Source organism: Labeo rohita, unplaced genomic scaffold (genome assembly GCF_022985175.1).
Source record: "Labeo rohita strain BAU-BD-2019 unplaced genomic scaffold, IGBB_LRoh.1.0 scaffold_743, whole genome shotgun sequence".
Taxonomy (NCBI): Eukaryota; Metazoa; Chordata; class Actinopteri; order Cypriniformes; family Cyprinidae; genus Labeo; species Labeo rohita.
In genome coordinates this window covers 13017-31849 of record NW_026129682.1, presented here as the reverse complement: position 1 = coordinate 31849, position 18833 = coordinate 13017, and the positions used below count along the sequence as shown (strand labels likewise).

The 18833-nt window shown below is 37.6% G+C and overlaps 1 protein-coding gene across 1 annotated transcript; it reads left to right on the top strand.

Moving 5' to 3' along the window:
• Positions 1–5007: 5007 nt before the first annotated feature.
• LOC127161804 (uncharacterized) lies at positions 5008–12232 on the top strand. The gene is made up of 3 exons (XM_051104557.1): positions 5008–5065; positions 11164–11285; positions 11436–12232. Exons 1-3 carry the CDS (start codon positions 5063–5065, stop codon positions 12034–12036), a joined length of 726 nt encoding a protein of 241 aa, XP_050960514.1. The 5' UTR covers positions 5008–5062; the 3' UTR covers positions 12037–12232.
• The last annotated feature ends 6601 nt before the right edge of the window (positions 12233–18833 follow it).

Genomic DNA, 18833 nt, shown 5'->3' with positions numbered 1-18833 from the left:
GTTTACCTGCAAATGCAAGGGGAAACTGAGGTCAGATGACACTGGCTATTTATTGCTGGTGCTGTAGGCATGAGGAAGTAGCAGTTAATACTAAATCATTTAAAGGCTAGCTTTGTCAACTATTAATACTGCATGAAATTGAAGGCTGTATTTTTGTTGTTCAGATTTTAAGTCAGTATAAAGAAAATATACATCTTCCAATGAGGGTTTATCTTGTTATTTTGCCATAACAGATGTGCTTCAGTAAACACTGACCTCCATCACGGTAACACCAAACTTTATTATTTTCAGTAAAAATCTAAACCTGTTAATTCTCAATAAAAACTTTTGTATGAAAGAAATCAGGTTAATCTTCTTTATGGAGTTTTTTTTTCACCATTTTATTTTAATTAAGATATCTCATCAGAATAATAGGAATGAGCTGCTTTTTTGTAATGAGGATCGTTAATCCTCACGTAAACACACGATGGCAGATCAAAGTGAGCAGGTGTGCGAATCAGGGATGGACTCTGGCTTTTGATGAAAGCCGTCTGTCTGTGTGAGCACCAACACAAACACAAAGCTGTCCACGAAAGTGACAGCTTTCTATTCTGATCCGCAAAGAGGATAGAGCTGCTTGATGTAACGAGGGTTGCTGATTCTCAAGTGTAAACACACCGGCGGATCAGAGCGCTGCGGGGAAAGAGAGCACATGGGCTCTGTGCCTGCGTGGGATACAGTGGTGGTCAGTAACAAAGTAGTTGTACTTCGTTACTGTACTTAAGTACATTTTTCAAGTATCTGTACTTTACTGGAGTAGTTTTATTTTGAGCAACTTTCACTTTTACTTCACTACATTCCAAAGGGTAATATCGTACTTTTTACTTCACTAAATTTTATAAAACATATCGTTACACCTTATAATATATCACATGCTCTGAGACGCAGAAGCGGTGTCTGATTTATGAACTAACTGATTATTTTCAATTAACCTGTTAAATCATTTTGCAAATGGCACCAAACGATTCATTCACAAATTGGTATGATCCGATTGCAGCTGTTCTCGAGTCGACAACTCATTGATTCAAATGATCCGTTTAGAACGAGTCTACAGTGAACTGAATTCGCGCATGACTCATGCTGCAAAAAGTAAGTTGCTGATGTCGAATTTTAGGATTGTTTATTCATAACTGTACTGAAAATAAGTAAATATTGTTAGCTGATGCTAACTGTCTAGCTAACAAGCTTGCTGGTGTTAAGCTGAGGTCATTTTTAGATATAAAGTCCAAATAATTTTATTCAACCACCTAGATAGATTACATCTCAGGGAAAAGGAAAGGATGATGTTCAGAACATGGTAACTACAGTCATGGATTGCAGAACCGGGGGGGCCGCCCGGGCCTGGGCCCGGGTAACTTTTGAGGTCTGGTACAAATTATGAAATACAAAAATCATAGGCTATAGGCTCATATAGATTATTCATTAAAAGATCGCGATCTCAATTCAAACAAGCGCAATCTCATTGCTATATGAAAATGATTTCGCCATGCCTATAAAACCTTTGAAATCGCAATCACATCGGAATAATTAAACCTGCTTTCACGCAACCGCTGATTTATGTTTGAACAAGCTTCACGACCAGGATACACGGTACAGGCTACATTTCTGTGTTGCAAACATTAAATAATATCTAAAGTATTCTGATAAATGTTCATTAGAGCCCTGCACGGGCCTCATATATATTTCCTAGCCCGGCCCTTGTCCGACAGCTTATCAGAATTATCGGCCCGAGCCCGTCTTTTTTTTTTCCCCCTTCTCCCAAAACAGCTTACACTACTGTTTCATCAATTGAAATACTTCAGTTTTGTATGTAATGGCAAAGTGATTGTATTTCGTTTCATTCTTTTGTTAAGTTACTTTAGAAAAACGTTTGGAGCATTTTTGTTCATTAAATATAGCCAAAGTTTTTGTTTTTTAAATTAAGGACCAAGTAGTCAGCGGAAGACTGATCTGACAAAGTCTGTTTGATCAATTTTGCCTTCTCAAATCATCAGGACTTGCCTAAAATAAAATCTATAGATATAGGCCCAAAAGAGTTCAAGTATAAAACAATGTTAGTTTCAACGTTAAACTTAAGAAAAGAGAAATGTGCGCTATTAGACGCAAGCCCAAATTTGTGCGGAGAGTGCGGCATTGCAGGACATTGAGGCGCCTGCGCGATGACTTGCATTTGTTTTTCAGTGGAAACAATTTAAAATATTCCATAATTTTTGCTCATAATACATCGTTCGGAACTGTTAAGGGTCTACTTTTATTTGTGTACACTCATATCATCAACAACCTTGCAAACGGTGCTTTTATTAAATAAAGAAAACAAACATGATGCGCTTTCTGTTGCCTCAACAGGAGCGCTTCACAAAAATGAACCGAAACTCAGCAAATACATACCTCACAGACATGATACATATATCTATAGAAAGCTTGAAAATTATTACTTAACGAAATAAAACAAATACTCTTTCACAAAAACTCTTTCAATATGTAATCTGTAAAAAGGCATTTCTCTAAAGGCGCGTCCAGAGAGGAGATGGTGAGTCAGGATCGGCAACTTCATCCTTGCGACACCAACTCAGAAAACACTGGTTTATTAATAAATAATTCAAATATCACCTTATTTTCCCCAACACATTCATTGTTATTACGTTGCCGGTGCTTTGTGCCATTTTCAGCCTATTGTGTGTGCTTGAACGCAGATCTCTTCCAGCTGCGCTGATTTGCTGCTGCTGGCAGAGACACTTAAACGCTTTCCGAGCCGGTCTCGAAAGTGAAGTCTAGTGCGCGGAAATTTGTTTTCATCACCATAATTGGTGTATGTATAAAATAAAACCCGAGGCCCAGCCTGCACAGCAAAATCCCCAGTGTTAATTTAACACTCTGAGTGTGGACACATAAACACTGAAGCAGTGTTGAAGTTAACAAGATAATTCGGTGATTAACAAAGTGATGATTGATCATTATTGAAGACACCTGATGTTAATAAGCAGAATCACCAAAGGAGAAAACCAGATTTTTTAAGCAACCATTATAGTGGTCAGTGTTTGCATTAGTTGGGCTCTTGACCCTTAAATCGTCAATATTACGTCTTGTTTGGCTGCAATTACTGAGTTATAACAGCCAGACAAGCAAAGAGCAAAAGTCAATAAGATGGCATTGACTGTGATTGACATAATCATCATATAGTGACTTGAGAATTTGACATAGAATTTCCTTACAGATTACAAAAAGAACTGTGAACAAAAGATCAATCAGTTTTGCCATAATCAGATGATGAAAAAAAACTAAGTTTCTCTTAATTTAGACACACAGACATGCAGAATCAGTGTGAGAATCACAACAACGGTGACCATCAAAAAGCATGTTGTAGCCAATCAGAACTCATCCATGACTCCCATCATGCATTGCGGCATGAATAAATTAAGAGAGTTCAGAGTTGATCTGTTTAACTGAATATGGCATTTGTCACTGTTACGGAGTCCGACAAAGCTGCACCACCACAGCTCCTTGTCCACCCGAACAATTAACTAACCGACACGCGGGGATTTATTTTTTTTAACAAATAGAGCTTCACTAGTTAAATTAAACAAACCATCAACCAAGAAAATATAATCAAAAAGTATTTATTAGTACATATTAGGAGACAAATAACTGAAAAAAACTTCAGGAGGGGGAAAAGCTAAAATAATAAACAAAACTCACAAAACTAACTACTGCGATAAACCTCTTTCCTACTAAACAAAAAGATTAAAGAAACAACAATGTCTTACCTCCCTACTAGCCTCAAAACAGGAGAAAAACTGAAGAAACAAAAAGGCACCCGCCTCCCTACGTCGGTCTCTTTGTTTTAACAGGTGATTCAACACATTTTCACACTATTCGAACCAACAGGGTTTAAATGGCATCAGAGATACAATATGGCTTGAAAATAAACTTTTCAAACAAAAACGTCAAGCAGGGAGAGAGGAGAGCTCATCGAGGAATCTTCCAAACAGGACGTAATCAACTCTGCAGAAACGCCGCCACCCCACCTCTGACGTCACCGCAACTCCGTATACCTGTGCACGCTCTAATGAGCGCATTCAGGAGAGACAGAAGGGAGAGGACAACCATAACAATAACAACAAAATAAACATATACACAAATCATAACACAAAAACAATAATAATAATAAACATTAAATAAACATATCATAACAGTCACCATTGTTAAGATTCATGGGCTGGTTCTTGATGTCTATGTGTGCCTAGGCGAAATAGTTTTTTTTTTTTTAAACAGGTGGTAAAAAAAAACTTTCCAAAATGCTTTTGGCTTGTCTGGCTGTTTCAACTCAAATACAGCAGCCAAACAAAATCTAGTATTAAAGATTTAAGTGTCAAGAGCTCAACTAATGCAAACACTGACCACTTTAATGATTGCTTAAAAATGTTGGTTTTCTCCTTTGGTGATTCTGCTTATTAACATCAGGTGTCTTCAATAATGATCAATCATCACTTTGTTAATCACCTAATAATCTCGTTAACTTCAACACTGCTTCAGTGTTTATATGTGTCCACACTCAGAGTGTTAAATTAACACTGGGGATTTTGCTGTGTAGTGTTTATAGACAGACAGATTGAAAGTGATCCTTGAAGGACCAGCATGACATCCTCTTGTACCACTGTTTAAATAATTTATCTTCCAGAATCTGGCAGTAAGTTTTGGAAGATAATTTTTAGTCTGTCTTGCAGATATGGATATGTTATATTTTAATTCAATAACTTTTTAGGGAGCCAATGTTTCATGAAAACATAAAAAATTATTTTGTTACTTACTGACCATTTTGGGGAAGTCATGGTGAGACATGCAAAGACGTTCAGTCACATTATTAACAGAGTCATGCAAGTGTGGACCATTTTAATTGGTGTTGAAGATGAGGGCTGGCCAAGTGTTAGAATAAAAACCACCTGCTTTCTGTTCCTCATCACTCCTGCTTCATCGCAGACTCACACAGCATCTCTGAACCTTCTGATTCTGAGCAGCAAATAAAATGGTAAGTCATCATAAGGGTAAGACTTCACACTCTGGTAACTCGTTTTAATTATTAGATGTGTAACAATACAATCATGTCATCATGCAATACACATCTCGATAATGAACTCACAATACAATATTAATATTTTAAGCCAAAATAAAGTTGTTATTATTATTATATGGTAAAATTGGTTGATTTCCTACATTTCTTATGGACTTGAGTGGTGGACTTGAATAGACTTTTGTTTTGCACTTTGTCACTGACTAAATACATAGGAATAAATGATGTAGAATCATTTTTACTGGAAAAATCAGACATTTGGCACTATCAGGACTATGTTATATTATACTTTAATGTAGTACTGTCACTGAAACTAATTAAATGTTTCTCGCACAGCAGACTCACGCTTTCAGATCTCATTTGACACAGATAAGCCTCAGGCACACATCCATCCGTGTTAAAAAGAGATGCAATATTATGGTTTTCATCATGTTTATATGAATCTGTGGCCCACATTGGCCACCAGCCTACTGGGGAAAACTCCCGGCACATTGGACCTATGTCATAATACTAAATCATCTAGAACACTTTAAATAATTATACTAAAGAAGATAAGATACGGTGATTCAACTGTGTGCACTTATACTTTGAAGTGTGCCCCTCCAGCGCCTTCATGCTTAGGATGATGCAATCAATCACATATTTAATCATAAACAGTGTCAAAATGACTATTCTCAAACTGTATAGGTTTAGTTCATTCAAATATGTCTCTAAAATGCACACAAGAACATCATAACATTAAGTAAATAATGTTTGTTTACTATAGTAAGCGTAGAGCCGGCACCAGTGCAGTACTGATGAGGTGGTGGCTGAGGTGACGAAAGGGGGCGATAAAGTAGCACAACGTAAAAAAATAAAATATAAATATTATGGATGGAATGATAAATCGTTGCAACGTGAATCGTGAAATGATTCAGCATCGATGCGAGATTTTCCGAGCACATCGCGATTCTTTCTCAAATCGATTCTGAGCTTAGTTTTGAACAGCAGATTTCTAGGACCCTATTTTTTGTGACAGCGCCATCTAGAGGAGACCTGAACAAAACTATTCAATTTTTTTATCTTTCCATTTTATTTTTAATGTAAGAACTGGTGTGAACTGGTGTGAACTTGTGTTCGCGGTGGTGTCAGCAATCTCCATTTAGCCTATTTAGCTGTGCAAAACAGTTCATTGTTCTGCTGAATGTTATAAACTAGTATTTGTATTCAAATTGTTTCACATTTATTAATGTACTAATGAACGCTAATTTGTAGTGCAATTGTTCTACCGTTTACTGCACTTTATGCGTGTCACACATCAGACGTGAATCGCTGTGCTGCGGTTAATGAACTGAAGAGATACAAGTCTTGCAAAGATGAAAGATACAAGTCTTTCTTTACAAGAAAACTGAATTTAAAACCAGAATATATATAGAATATATTGAAATAAATTAGGTTAAATATTTCAATCGGGTTACCAATGTTAAGGGTATGTTAAGGGTTAGGAGTTGGTTAGGACAATAATTACCCACCCAGCAATGACATGTGGGGCCCAGATGGGTTAACTACGGGTTCCATGGGAACTGTGTGGGCATGGGCTTTGGCTGGGTGAAATCAGCGGGTCCCATGTAGGTTTTGTAGTATGAGTCCCATATAGGAAGCCCATATGAGCTGATTACATGGGCCCCATAAGGGACAGGCATGGGCCAAGTGGGCATGGGTTTGATCTGGGAAAACATATATGGGTCTTGCATGACATATTTATGGGCCAAGTGGGCATGGGTTTGATCTGGGAACACATATATGGGTCTTGCATGACATATTTATGGGCCAAGTGGGCATGGGTTTGAACTGGGAATGCACATATGGGTCATGCATAGAATTTTTATAGGCCAAGTGGGCATGGGTTTGAACTGGGAACACAAATATGGGTCTTGCATGACATATTTATGGGCCAAGTGGGCATGGGTTTGAACTGGGAATGCATATATGGGTCATGCATAGAATTTTTATAGGCTAAGTGGGCATGGGTTTGAACTGGGAACGCATATATGGGTCTTGAATGGCATATTTATGGGCCAAGTGGGCATGGGTTTGATCTGGGAACACATACATGGGTCTTGAATGGGATATTTATGGGCCAAGTGGGCATGGGTTTGATCTGGGAACACATATATGGGTCCTGCATGGCATATTTATGCGCTAAGTTTGGTTTGAACTGGGAACACAAGTGTAGGGACCTCGATCTGCAGGTCTTGGTGGGGGGCTTGTCCTGGGGGTAAGGTTGGCTCCTTAGCTATCTTGTGGGTGGAGGCCACCGCCTCTAGGTGGCTTGATGTCAGGGTGGTGGCGGTGTGCGGTGATTGCGGGACTCTCTGGGGGGCTATGGTGGTGCTGGGTCCTGTCGGGATGATGGGGACCTTTGGTATTTGTCTGGCCGGTGCTGACGGGTAGTCGCAGGTTCAACGAATGAATGAGGTGGGTAAAGTGAGTCGGCGAATAAATGGTGGTTTAGCGAGTTGAGTTGAGCAAGTCAGTGTGCGGGGTGGTGTGGGGAGTGAGTTTGGTGGGGTGAGTCAAGGATACTGTAGGAGAGTGTGTCGGGTCGAGGGAGGGGGGAGTGAGTGAGCTGAGCTCACGGAATGAGTGAGAGAATTTGGTGGAGGGAGTGAATGAGCGAGTGAATCAAGTGCACAGAATGTCTGTGAGTGAGTGAATGAGTGAGAGGATGGATGAATGGGTTAGATTGAGTAAGAGAGTGAGTGTGTGTGAGGGAATGGACGAGTGGGTCGGATGGAGGTGAATGAGTGAGTAGGTGTCCAAGGGTTTGAGCGGGTGAGTGACTGAGAAAGTGGGTTGGATGAATATGGGTGAGTGGATGAGCAGGTGAGTGGGTGGGTTGCGTGGAGGGAGGGAGGGTGGAGGAGGTGGGGGGTGGCCGGGTGGGTTGGTGGGGGTTGGAGGGGTTGGCTGGGAGGTTTGGTGGGGTGGGGGGTTGTGGGGTGCTGCCGGGGCCTCCGGGTGTGTGGCTAGGGCGCAGGGGCGGGTTCCAGCACATCCCGGGGGGGCGTCTGGGGCGACATCGTCCTCCTGGGCGTTGGCTGGGCCTCATGTCCGGTGGGGGTGGGGTTCAAAGCATCAAGTGTCTTGTATTTATCTTGTACTTACATTCATTCTTCGTTTTTAATTTTTCTTAGATTGTTTCCTTAAACCATTTGGCATGGTTGGGCTTAGATAGGCCTTGAATGAATTGCCCAGTTAGGACCAACATAAGATACTTACAGAGCCCACTTTAAGCCCATATGGGCATTCACGGTTGAATCCTGGTGCAAGCCCACTTTAAACCCCTTTAGGCAGGTGGGGCCCAAATGGGTCTGACATGAATTACCCAGTTAAGACCCTTTACAGGTCCCCCTAAAAGCCCATCTGGGCAATCACAGCTGGCCCCGAAGTGGATCCCGGGTGCAAGCCCACTTTAAACCCCTTCAGACTGGTGGGCCCCAAATGGGTCTGACATGTATTGCTCGGTTAAAACCCACATAAGACCCTTACAGATCCCACTTAAAACCCATCTGGGCATCCACGGCTGGCCCCCATGTGGATCCCGGGTGCAAACCCACTTTAAACCCCTTTGGGCAGGTGGGGCCCAAATGGGTTTGGCATTAATTGCCCAGTTAGGACCCACATAAGACTCTTACAGATCCCATTTAAAGCCCATCTGGGTAGCCATGTTGCAGAGCCCACTTTGGACCCATTTGGGCAGGTGGGGCCCAAATCGGTCTGACATGAATTGCCCAATTAAGACCCATGCAGTACCCTTACAGGTCCCACTTTTAGTACGTCTGGGCTTCCACGGCTGGCCCCAATGTGGATCCCGGGTGCAAGCCCATAATGGGGCCCACATTTGCCGCCCATGAAGTATACAATTAAACAACTTCATATTTCTTTAAAAAATAATAACGTACAGAATTGAACAGCAAGTGCTATTAAATAGTATAAGAAGCTAATACATACAAATGTATAATAAATAAATGAAATAATACAAAAAACTACAGGGTCCTTGTGGTCATATGTAAACAGTTTTATGTGATTGGCTATTCTGTGTCAGGGGTCTAGGATTGCTGGGCAACGGGGGCGGGTCTAAGGATGCAGACAACACAGAGAGAGATTGTTTTATCAGTGTATGTGTTAAGAAAAAGTTAAGCCTGCGGTCCTAGAAATGCGGTCCTGAAATTGCAGCCTCCGGTTGTGCAGGAACACCCTTCTCTTAAAAACAGCCGTGCTCTGCTTGTTTCCAAATCCTTACACGCACTTAAACCTAAAATAATCATTTATACAATTTGAAAAGGTTGAAGCGTATTACAAGGGTGTTCACAGTGAGTGCTGTTTACAATAATCTTGCGTCATAAAAGCATTCTGAGCCGAGGTGAAATTACGACTCAGCCGAATGCACTTTTTTAGCAAGTGCAAGGTGAATTTCTTTGAACTTGAGCGCCGCGTTTTAGAATGATGTATTATGCGCAAGAAGCTGCTATAAAGACCTCAGACGAGACAGCAGCATTCAAAGACCTTGGATTTACATTGAAATACAATGGAAAAGTACCACAGTGGAATGAAACGTGTTCTGAGTGAATGACCCTACTAAAAGCTACTACAGATGGCAGAGTATTGAATAAAACAAAATTGCACAGCCACCAAATTAGAAAATCTGACATCCAGGAAATAAAAATGTCTTAGGCAGCAGTTTTACCACAGATACAGACAAGTGATACCACCACAACCAACAGAAATACTGTGTCTGCTATACAATGAAACACAAGCTCATTTCGACCGATTCACTGACATAACACATTCATTATGACCCATTTAACAGATGCATCATTTTAAGTTAGAACAACTTGAACAGCAACAAACAATAACAATACAGTGAAATAATCAACGAACTACAATCATCTTAACCCGTTTAATGCCATTTTTTCCAGACATGAAAATATCCAAATGATGTGTCAATAGTAACAGTGTATATATATATATATATATATATATATATATATATATATATATATATTATTTATTTATTTTTATGAAAAGTGTGTGGAAAATTATGTTTCATGCTTGGTCACAATTGTGACCAGTGGGATAATGTGTGTACTGAATTAACATATGTCTGGAGTCATAAAATGTGTTATATATCTTAACCCACATTCTAGGGTTACTATTTTGCATAAAAACACTTATACAAAACTGAGAGGAATACTGAGATAAAAGAAAGATAAAAGATAATGTGTAGCAGAAATCTTTGTCATATCTTTATGCTAATATACTTTACTCACCTTTCTTTTGGAGCTTTGATGCAGTCATCATCTTCTCAAGGAGCAAACAGGAAATAAATGCTCATATTTAATTGAGACCCTTTATTTTTTCCATATTAGCAGGAAGTGCACTAAAACATCAGTCAGTAAAGTTTTTAGAGCTTTATAAATTAAAATATATATATATTTTTTTCATCTAATTTCTTTAAATAGATTAAACATCAAAAAAATCATTTCATCATATTCAGTAGTGCTGCATTTTTAATTGCACTGCTTGCGCGGGACGTTTGTGTGTCAGAGGTAACAACTAAAATTAGGAAACGGACTGTCCTAAATTACTGCTATAGTTCCATCATATTAATTCTAGAAAGCGTTTTTAAAATAAACCATAATATTTTCATAATTAGTATATTAGTCCCCCCCGCCCCCCGTGTTTCTAAGGTAGATCTTCTGTGTGTCATAGCATTTAAAGTCTGTTATCACCAGACTAAATGAAGCAACCTCTGCCAAAAGTGATCTGCATGTGTTCAATGATTAGAATATAAAGCTTAAAAAGCTTACAAAACATTTATGATAAACTAGTGCTGTGACTAAGAATCTGCCCTAAAATTAATGGTCGCTACTGTTAGGGAGGTGGGACAGTTGTGCTTGGGCTTGGTTTGTGGCAAACATCCCAAGTGTGAGTAATCCCTTAAACACTCCGGTTCTTCAGATCATGAATTGAAGTCAAGTTTTGTGTTGAAATGAGTGATGTTTTCACTTTAGGCGTCTGTGGTACCACTGAGGGGTCTCGTCATCTTCCTCTGCCTGCTTCATCTGTGTGTTCAAGGCATTCAGGGTGTGAACACTGTGTGTCTTGCAAAAATGACCCAGTATTTTTATGACAAGTGGGTACATTTGCACATGAAGTTGATGAATTAATCAATTTATTCAGTTTGAACTGTGCATGCAAAATTGAATGACAAAATGCACAAGGAACAAGGCAAATACAATATTTTATGATAATTGCAATAACCTTATGCTGTTTTGCCTTTCAGAGTTCAGCCAAAGACCAAAAATGGAACTGATACTCAGTATGCATTATCGATCTATCTCCCACCGGCTCATTGTGTAGACAGACGTGCTAATATCGAAAATAAGTTTGACGATGCTCAAGCAGCACAAGTAAAAGCGCTTCTCAATAACCATGCCAAATGTGAACTTTGTACAAAGCCAAAAAATGTCATTGCTTCACGGACAGTTCTAACACATGACAATAAAGTAGAACATTCTGAGCATGTTCTGCTCTATCCTGTAGGAAAGTCTCTCATGGACGAACTTCTAGCAAAGGCAAGACACGAAAGCTGTGTAGTGTTCTATTCGTACAACTCACCTTGTGTGGAAACATGCCTTCAGAGTGCAGACAATATTCTGGAAGGCCTTAGAAACTGGATAAATAAAAGAAAAGGCAAAATGAATGCCTTTGTTTTTCAAGAGATCTGGCAGAAGGACCTGGACGAGGATCTCGAAACAGAATTTAAAAGAATTGATGCGATAGTGCCTCTTTATCGGTGTATGAGAAACAGTGAAGAGATGAAATGCCGGAAATGTGTGGAGAATAATGTTATGGATTCCTTCTGTCTGCCTAATAGGAAATAAGTACTTTTGCTTTTTTTCTGCTTACATCAGTGATCAAACTGTGATGTGTTATTAGTGAATGATTTTCCTTTCATAACTTTCATTGAGGATTTATTCTGTTGGCCCGGCAAACACATTAGGATATCTATGCAATCTGTGCCTGATAAATGTATGTAATCACGAACGTATGCTTGTTTTTGCAAACAATAAATTCTGCTCATGCATATCTAGTTGATTTGGTCTTGACTGCTTCACAAAATATTCTTTTGACCAAACAGTGTGTCGCATGTGTTTATACTGAAAGTACGAAGCCAGTTGACATGGGAACGTATGAGGGTAGCCATAGAGACTAGGGAAGCACATGACCATGATCACATGAGGGTCACATGGCAATCACATAACAAGAAACGATGAAAACTATAGGCTTGTTTGAGATGCGCCTCACCTCGCCTGAAATGTAGGCGATAGTAGGCGGCTGCAGTGAGGGGAGGAGTGAAATAAGTGCAGTCAAGATGGACAGTTCTGACCTCTCGAAGTAGAACAGATACCTACGAGATCAAAGGCGGATATCGCGTTATCACTTGCTATTTATACGAAAGGCATATTTATCATCTGTTTTTACTTTAATACAAATGTGTATTTTAGATTTTTATAGAAATATGACAGCAATCACATATCTCGCGCAGAGATCGCACGGGCATAGTGTTTGGGAATAATTATGCATAATTTAAACACATAACCACATGATATTAGATTAAAATATAAAACATTTTAGAAAAGAACGTCAACATCACGGTTGTCTGAACCAATGAGCTTTAAGCTGTGTCCTCATCTAGGCCTTTCAGAAGTAAAAAAATTCAGAAGTAACCCCTTTGTAATCACTGACATTTTTCAAAAGTAACTGTAATTTAATTACACATTTTTTCTCAGTAACTGTAACTAATTACAATTACATTTATTTTATAATTAAATTACGTAATTCCGTTACACGTAACTAGTTACTCCCCAACACTGATTAATACTGATGTGTGTGTCGAGTTTCATGAAATTCTAAGCAGGTTAACTAACACTAGCGTCTCTATTCTTTTATCTATTTTTTTTTTTTTACAGCTGGCTCTATTCAGTCAGTTTTCTTTTTATATATCATCTAATAAAAAAAACTTGCTAGATGTACTGCGTTAGGCTACCTGAGTCTTGTGATAGCACTTGCATATCATTGCTCTTTTGTTGATTTTGATTGCTTCCATTTTCCTCATTTTTAAGTCACTTTGGATAAAGCTTCTGTTAAATGACTAAATGTAAACCTACAGCTTATCTGGTTTGCAGTGTTTTCTACCACATTAAAGGATGTGAATAAGGATTCAATTAAATTAAATGAAAAAATAATATTTTTGTAGTGTAACATTTAATGTAAAGTGTAGAGTAGTTTTAATGTATTACTTTATCCTAATATTTGTACTTGCTGTTAATTGCATCAAAGTAGCTTTTGAATAAGTCGCAGCATGCTTGAAATGATAAAAGCGCAATTTATATTCTGGAAAATACAGGCAACATATTTTTTTCTGCATATTTTTTTATTATTTGATTACTAAGATCCTGAATGTTACTGCATGTTTCAGTTGCTGTATATAATGACCAAAAGGACAAACATATGCTTATACAGAGTAAGCTAAGCGTCATGGGGCATTAGGAATTTCTAATCAAAGGGTTTCTGTGCATTTCGATTTAGTTTGTAAGTCTATAGTGTCATCTGAGCTCTTAATAATTCTCAACAATCCAATAACTCATGTACATGTAATAGATGTTTATCATACATTAACTGAATTTAGCACAAATTCTGAAACAAAAGCACTTATTTACATATAAAGACAACATTTTACAACACACCTACTGGGACTGATGTGAAACCTCACACTGGAATGACTCAGATATTTGTTGACAAGCATTTATTTTTAGCAGGATGTTTGTTTGTTTGTTTTAGTTTTATATTTAGCTCCTTGTTCTCCTCAGTGCATTCAGTTCAAATTCATTATTTAGCAAGATGATGGCCATTATTCTAATGGTGTAAATTCAAATTAAAACTACACATAAACTTTGAGCTACAAAGCCTGCAGAATGACAGTATGTGTAATTTTATAATAAATATTAGCAGCAACAGATGTTTATGGCATATTTTTCCGGTGTTGCGTTCTACAGACTCAACCTACAGAAGGCCTCATGTTTATATGTGGAAAGAAATGTGGTTTCATCTGTTGGGTAGATGGTTTGTGCATGAGGATGTGGCTGTTGCTGGTCGTTTGAGGTTAATGTCAATGTGTGTGTGCATGTCTTGAGGTGTGAATAACGTGGGTGCATGTTCTTGTGAATAGTGCAATAGTGAATAGTACTAATGCATTTAAAAATTGTTAGTTTCAGCAGAAGTTATTTGTTGCTTCAGCATCCCTTAGTTATTTCTGATAAGTTTTCACTGATCTTGCTATCACACTTAGGTCCAGCATCCTGTACTGTATTTTATTTTATTTTTTTAAGAAGAACATATGTTGGTCAATGTCAAAGAAACAGAAACAAGTGAATAATTAAAAATGCAATGTATGATTTACTGCCAGTTGTAATGCTTATAGAGTAATAATTTACTGCAAGTTTTGTGTATCATGCATAAGTGATGACTTGTTTTCATCCATTTCATACATACATTACTACCTCTAAATAACGGTCAATGGAAAAACATGGCCATGTTAGCCATGCTAACCAGCTAAACCCTGAACCCAGTGTTAAACTAGCGCCATCTCATGTACAAAACAAGGAGTTACCACTACAACAATAGGTTTGCTGTTAAAGGATGAGTTCACTTCCAGAGCAAAAATTTACAGATTAAGTACTCATCCCGTTGTCATTCAAGATGTTCATGACTTTCTTTCTTCAGTCATAAAGAAATTATGTTTTTTGAGGAAAACATTTCGGGAATTATCCCCATATAGTGGACTTCTATGGTGCCCACGAGTTTGAACTTCCAAAATGCAGTTTAAAAGCAACTTTAAAGGGCTCTAAATGATCCCCACTGAGGAAGAATGGTCTTATTTGGTGAAAAGATCAGTCATTTTCTAAAAAAATATATATATATATATATATATGGGGTGTAACGGTACACAGATGTCATGGTTCGATACGATTCGATTTCGGTACAACAGAAAAAAAAAAACAAGTTTACTATGCTAGGTTTCGTTTAATTTATTTTAAACAAAGTAGTACAAATTACAATTTTTTTCACCTACATGTGAAAATACCAAATATTATATCAAATTAATGTCATATATAGGCTATAAAATCTGAAGTCCATATATACGTACAAGGAATAAATAAATGAATATATTTAATTTAGTTAACTGATAGTCAAGGGAAAAAAATGTGCGACGCGTGATGTAGCTTATATTTGCTTAGTTTTAGTTCAGTTTTGTGGCAGAAAGGAAACTAAAATGTCAGAAAGCGATATTTTATTTGTTTTTGTTTAAGTTGATGTTGCTGATATAAGGAAACAGTTTAAACACAAAACATATCACTTCCAGGCTTCTAACATTGCTAATTTGACAGCATAAAACTTTATCAAAATAAACATCAATATCATATCAACAGTGGACCAAACATCAGCGCCCGCCTCACTGTGTCGCGTACTGTGACGGTTCGGTACGAATACATGTATCGTTACACCCCTAATATATATATATATACACATATATATACATATACACACACTTTCAAACCTCAAATGCTTGTCTTATCTAGCTCTGTGCATACATACCATTCAATAAAGTTAGGGTATGTCAAAAAAACTCCCATCTCATTTTCTCCTCCATCTTCAAGCTTGTCCTACATCGCTGTTTTACCTTTTTTGTTAAGAGCGTTTGATTTTCTTTGCATGTTCACGTTTTAATGCTCAGCCTAAATAAGGCAGGCTACACAAATAAAGTTTGTTCTTTCACCTCTTTACTAAGCCTGTTTGAACCAGTGCGGGCACAATAAAAACCACAAATATCAACACTGAATGTAAACCCAAAGTGTATTAACTACAAAAAAAAAAACCCAAAAAAACAAGAACACATGATATATACAATAAACGTATGTGCATGTTTTGTACTGTTCTTTAAAGTCCAATGTTGTGTGCAGAGGCGTCATGCCCATTGAAAGTGAGGGGGCACGTGCCTCAGATTTTTGAGCCAAGTGGATGTTAAATGCACCTTCCAAAAGACAAAAATAGCAGAATAATATTTTCTATATTTGATACAATCACACTGACTGATTAAATTGTTTGTGTCATATCATCAGCTAATAAAATCAAATCTCTGTTCGCTGGCTGGCGCTGAGCCAGAGAAAGACGCGTAATAACATCTGGCCCTCATCTTCAACAGATCATTGGAGCTGTGAAGTCCTTTCATGCTCCAAACACTCCACCATAATCCCCATCCCAAAGAAATCTAAAATTACAGGACTAAATGACTACAGGCCTGTGGCTCTAACGTCTGTAGTCATGAAGGCATTTGAAAAGCTGAAGGACATTACTGGACCCTTGCTGCATCTGCTTCAGTTTGCCTACAGAGCGAACAGGTCTGTGGATGATGCAGTCAACATGGGACTGCATTTTGTTTTGCTGCTATCTAGACAGCCTAGGGGCTTATGTGAGAATCATGTTTGTGGACTTCAGCTCAGCCCTCAACACTATCATTCCAAACTAGTGATGGGTCGTTCTTGAACAATTTGTTCATTTTGAATGAATATTTAATGTGACTCAGGAAGAACGAGTCGTCTCGGGGAGTGATTCGTTCAGTCGCACATGCGCAAAATCCTATTAGGTTCTGTACTGGAATTATTCACCTGTTTCGAGTCTTAAGGTTTTTGGAGTCGTTCGTTCATCTTATGGGGCTGTCACATGATGAACGAACGACTCAAACCCAAAAACTAAACAGATATGAGGCGAGATGAGCGAATCATAGACTAAAGACCCAGGTAAACAATTAATTCATCTTTTCTATTTCTTATAGCATTATAGTTTTGTCTTATTTGTAGTGCGATCAGTGTTTGTGTAAGCAGTAGATGTGTTAGGAAGATAACAGGTTTATATTTTGCTAAAATGAACAAATGAACAAAATGACTCAAAAAAAACTTGTTCATTTTGTTGAACAAGACTCAAAGGTCCAAGTTGGTAAAATGATCCAAAATTCCCATCACTATTCCACACCTTACTAAGTAATTAATAATTTTTATTTATTTAAATATTTATTTATTTATTTTTTTTAAAGACACACAAACATCAAGAATCCACCTATGAATCTCAACAATGGTGACAATCAAAAAAGCATTTTGCAGTGCATTCTGGGTGCCACCAATCAAAATTCATCCATGGCTCCCATAATGCACTGTGGCATGAATAAATTATGAGCTGAATTCTCTTAGTAATTTACTTTGTTTTCACTATTTTATTTATTTTTATGTGACTTTTAGTAGCTTGTTTTCTAATGATTAGAGTTGATCAGTTTCCAGAATATCCTGTTTGTCACCGTTGTTGAGATTCATACAATCTGAACATGTTATCTGAACAAATTTCAAGTTCTTTTATTTGATGAATATTTCAGGTTCACAGGGTTGTTATTATCAACAAAGAAAATTGAATTGTTTTAGGTTCAGTGTTTAAGGTCAAATGTTTGTGAAAACATAACCAACACCACATGATCATTAATGCCCAAGCCCTAAAAGGGTGTTTCCCTAAAGAATATTAGGGAAACATCCTATCGGATCCGTTAAAATTCTTACAACTACAAACTGAGTCTAAAAAAGAACAATAGCAAGAAAGTCTTCTACGACTTTCCTGACGGATTTTAATCTGTGGGCGGGTGAGTACTTCATGGTTATGTCTAGATTTGACTTTTCTTACCATACCTACATAATGAAGATGTGTATTTTATCTACACTGTAAAAGGTGATACACTATATTTACTCAATAAAATTGTGGCAACAGATTACAAGCAATATTATTCATTAAATTCAAAACATAAGAATTTATTAGAATTAGTCCAATGAGATGCTTACAAATTAGCCATTCAAAATGAGTAAAATTGTACAAAAAATTAAATAAAATTTAAACAAAAATATTGGTTTCATCGGAAACAACAACAACAAGACACTATGCTAATGAATACTGCTATACATGCCAGGCCAGTAGTTGGCAATCAAGAAACACCCTTCAAAAACTTAATACACATGAACATGACGTCATCTTTTTCACAAATTCATATTTTGTTTGCATGGAGATGATACAGGCATCATGTTCAAAAGCTTGTGTTTTCAAGCCCCCAAAGCAGAGTTATTAAAGACATCTGATGTTAAAAAACAGAGTAACTGAAGGAGAAAATATTTTTTATGTTACCATTACAGTGGTCAGTGAATTGAGTACTAAAGATGACAACTTTCTTCAGCATTAAAATAAAAAAAGCTGATTTCAGCTTTGCAAATATTCACAGACCTACTGTAGGAATTTAGAGCAACAAAACAGAAATCACAAGCCACAGAGACATAACTCAAAGCTCTGGAAAACAGTCAGCAGGTGCTGATGTCAAGTTGAGCTTTATTGTCCTTCTGTTACATGTGTGGACATACAGTGAAATGAAATGTAGTGTCTTCATAGAGGACCATGGTGCTACATAAATAAACATAAATATGAACATATACACACTATATGTAGAAACAATTTTTTTAAACCTATACGTTTAGCTGTACATATACTATAAATAATAGACTATACAAGTACTTTACATAATAACTGCATGATA

Coding starts and splice junctions, on each gene's coding strand:
- LOC127161804 (XM_051104557.1), top strand. Junction 11,286..11,435: donor ACCCAGTATTTTTATGACAA/GTGGGTACATTT, acceptor TTTGCCTTTCAG/AGTTCAGCCAAAGACCAAAA.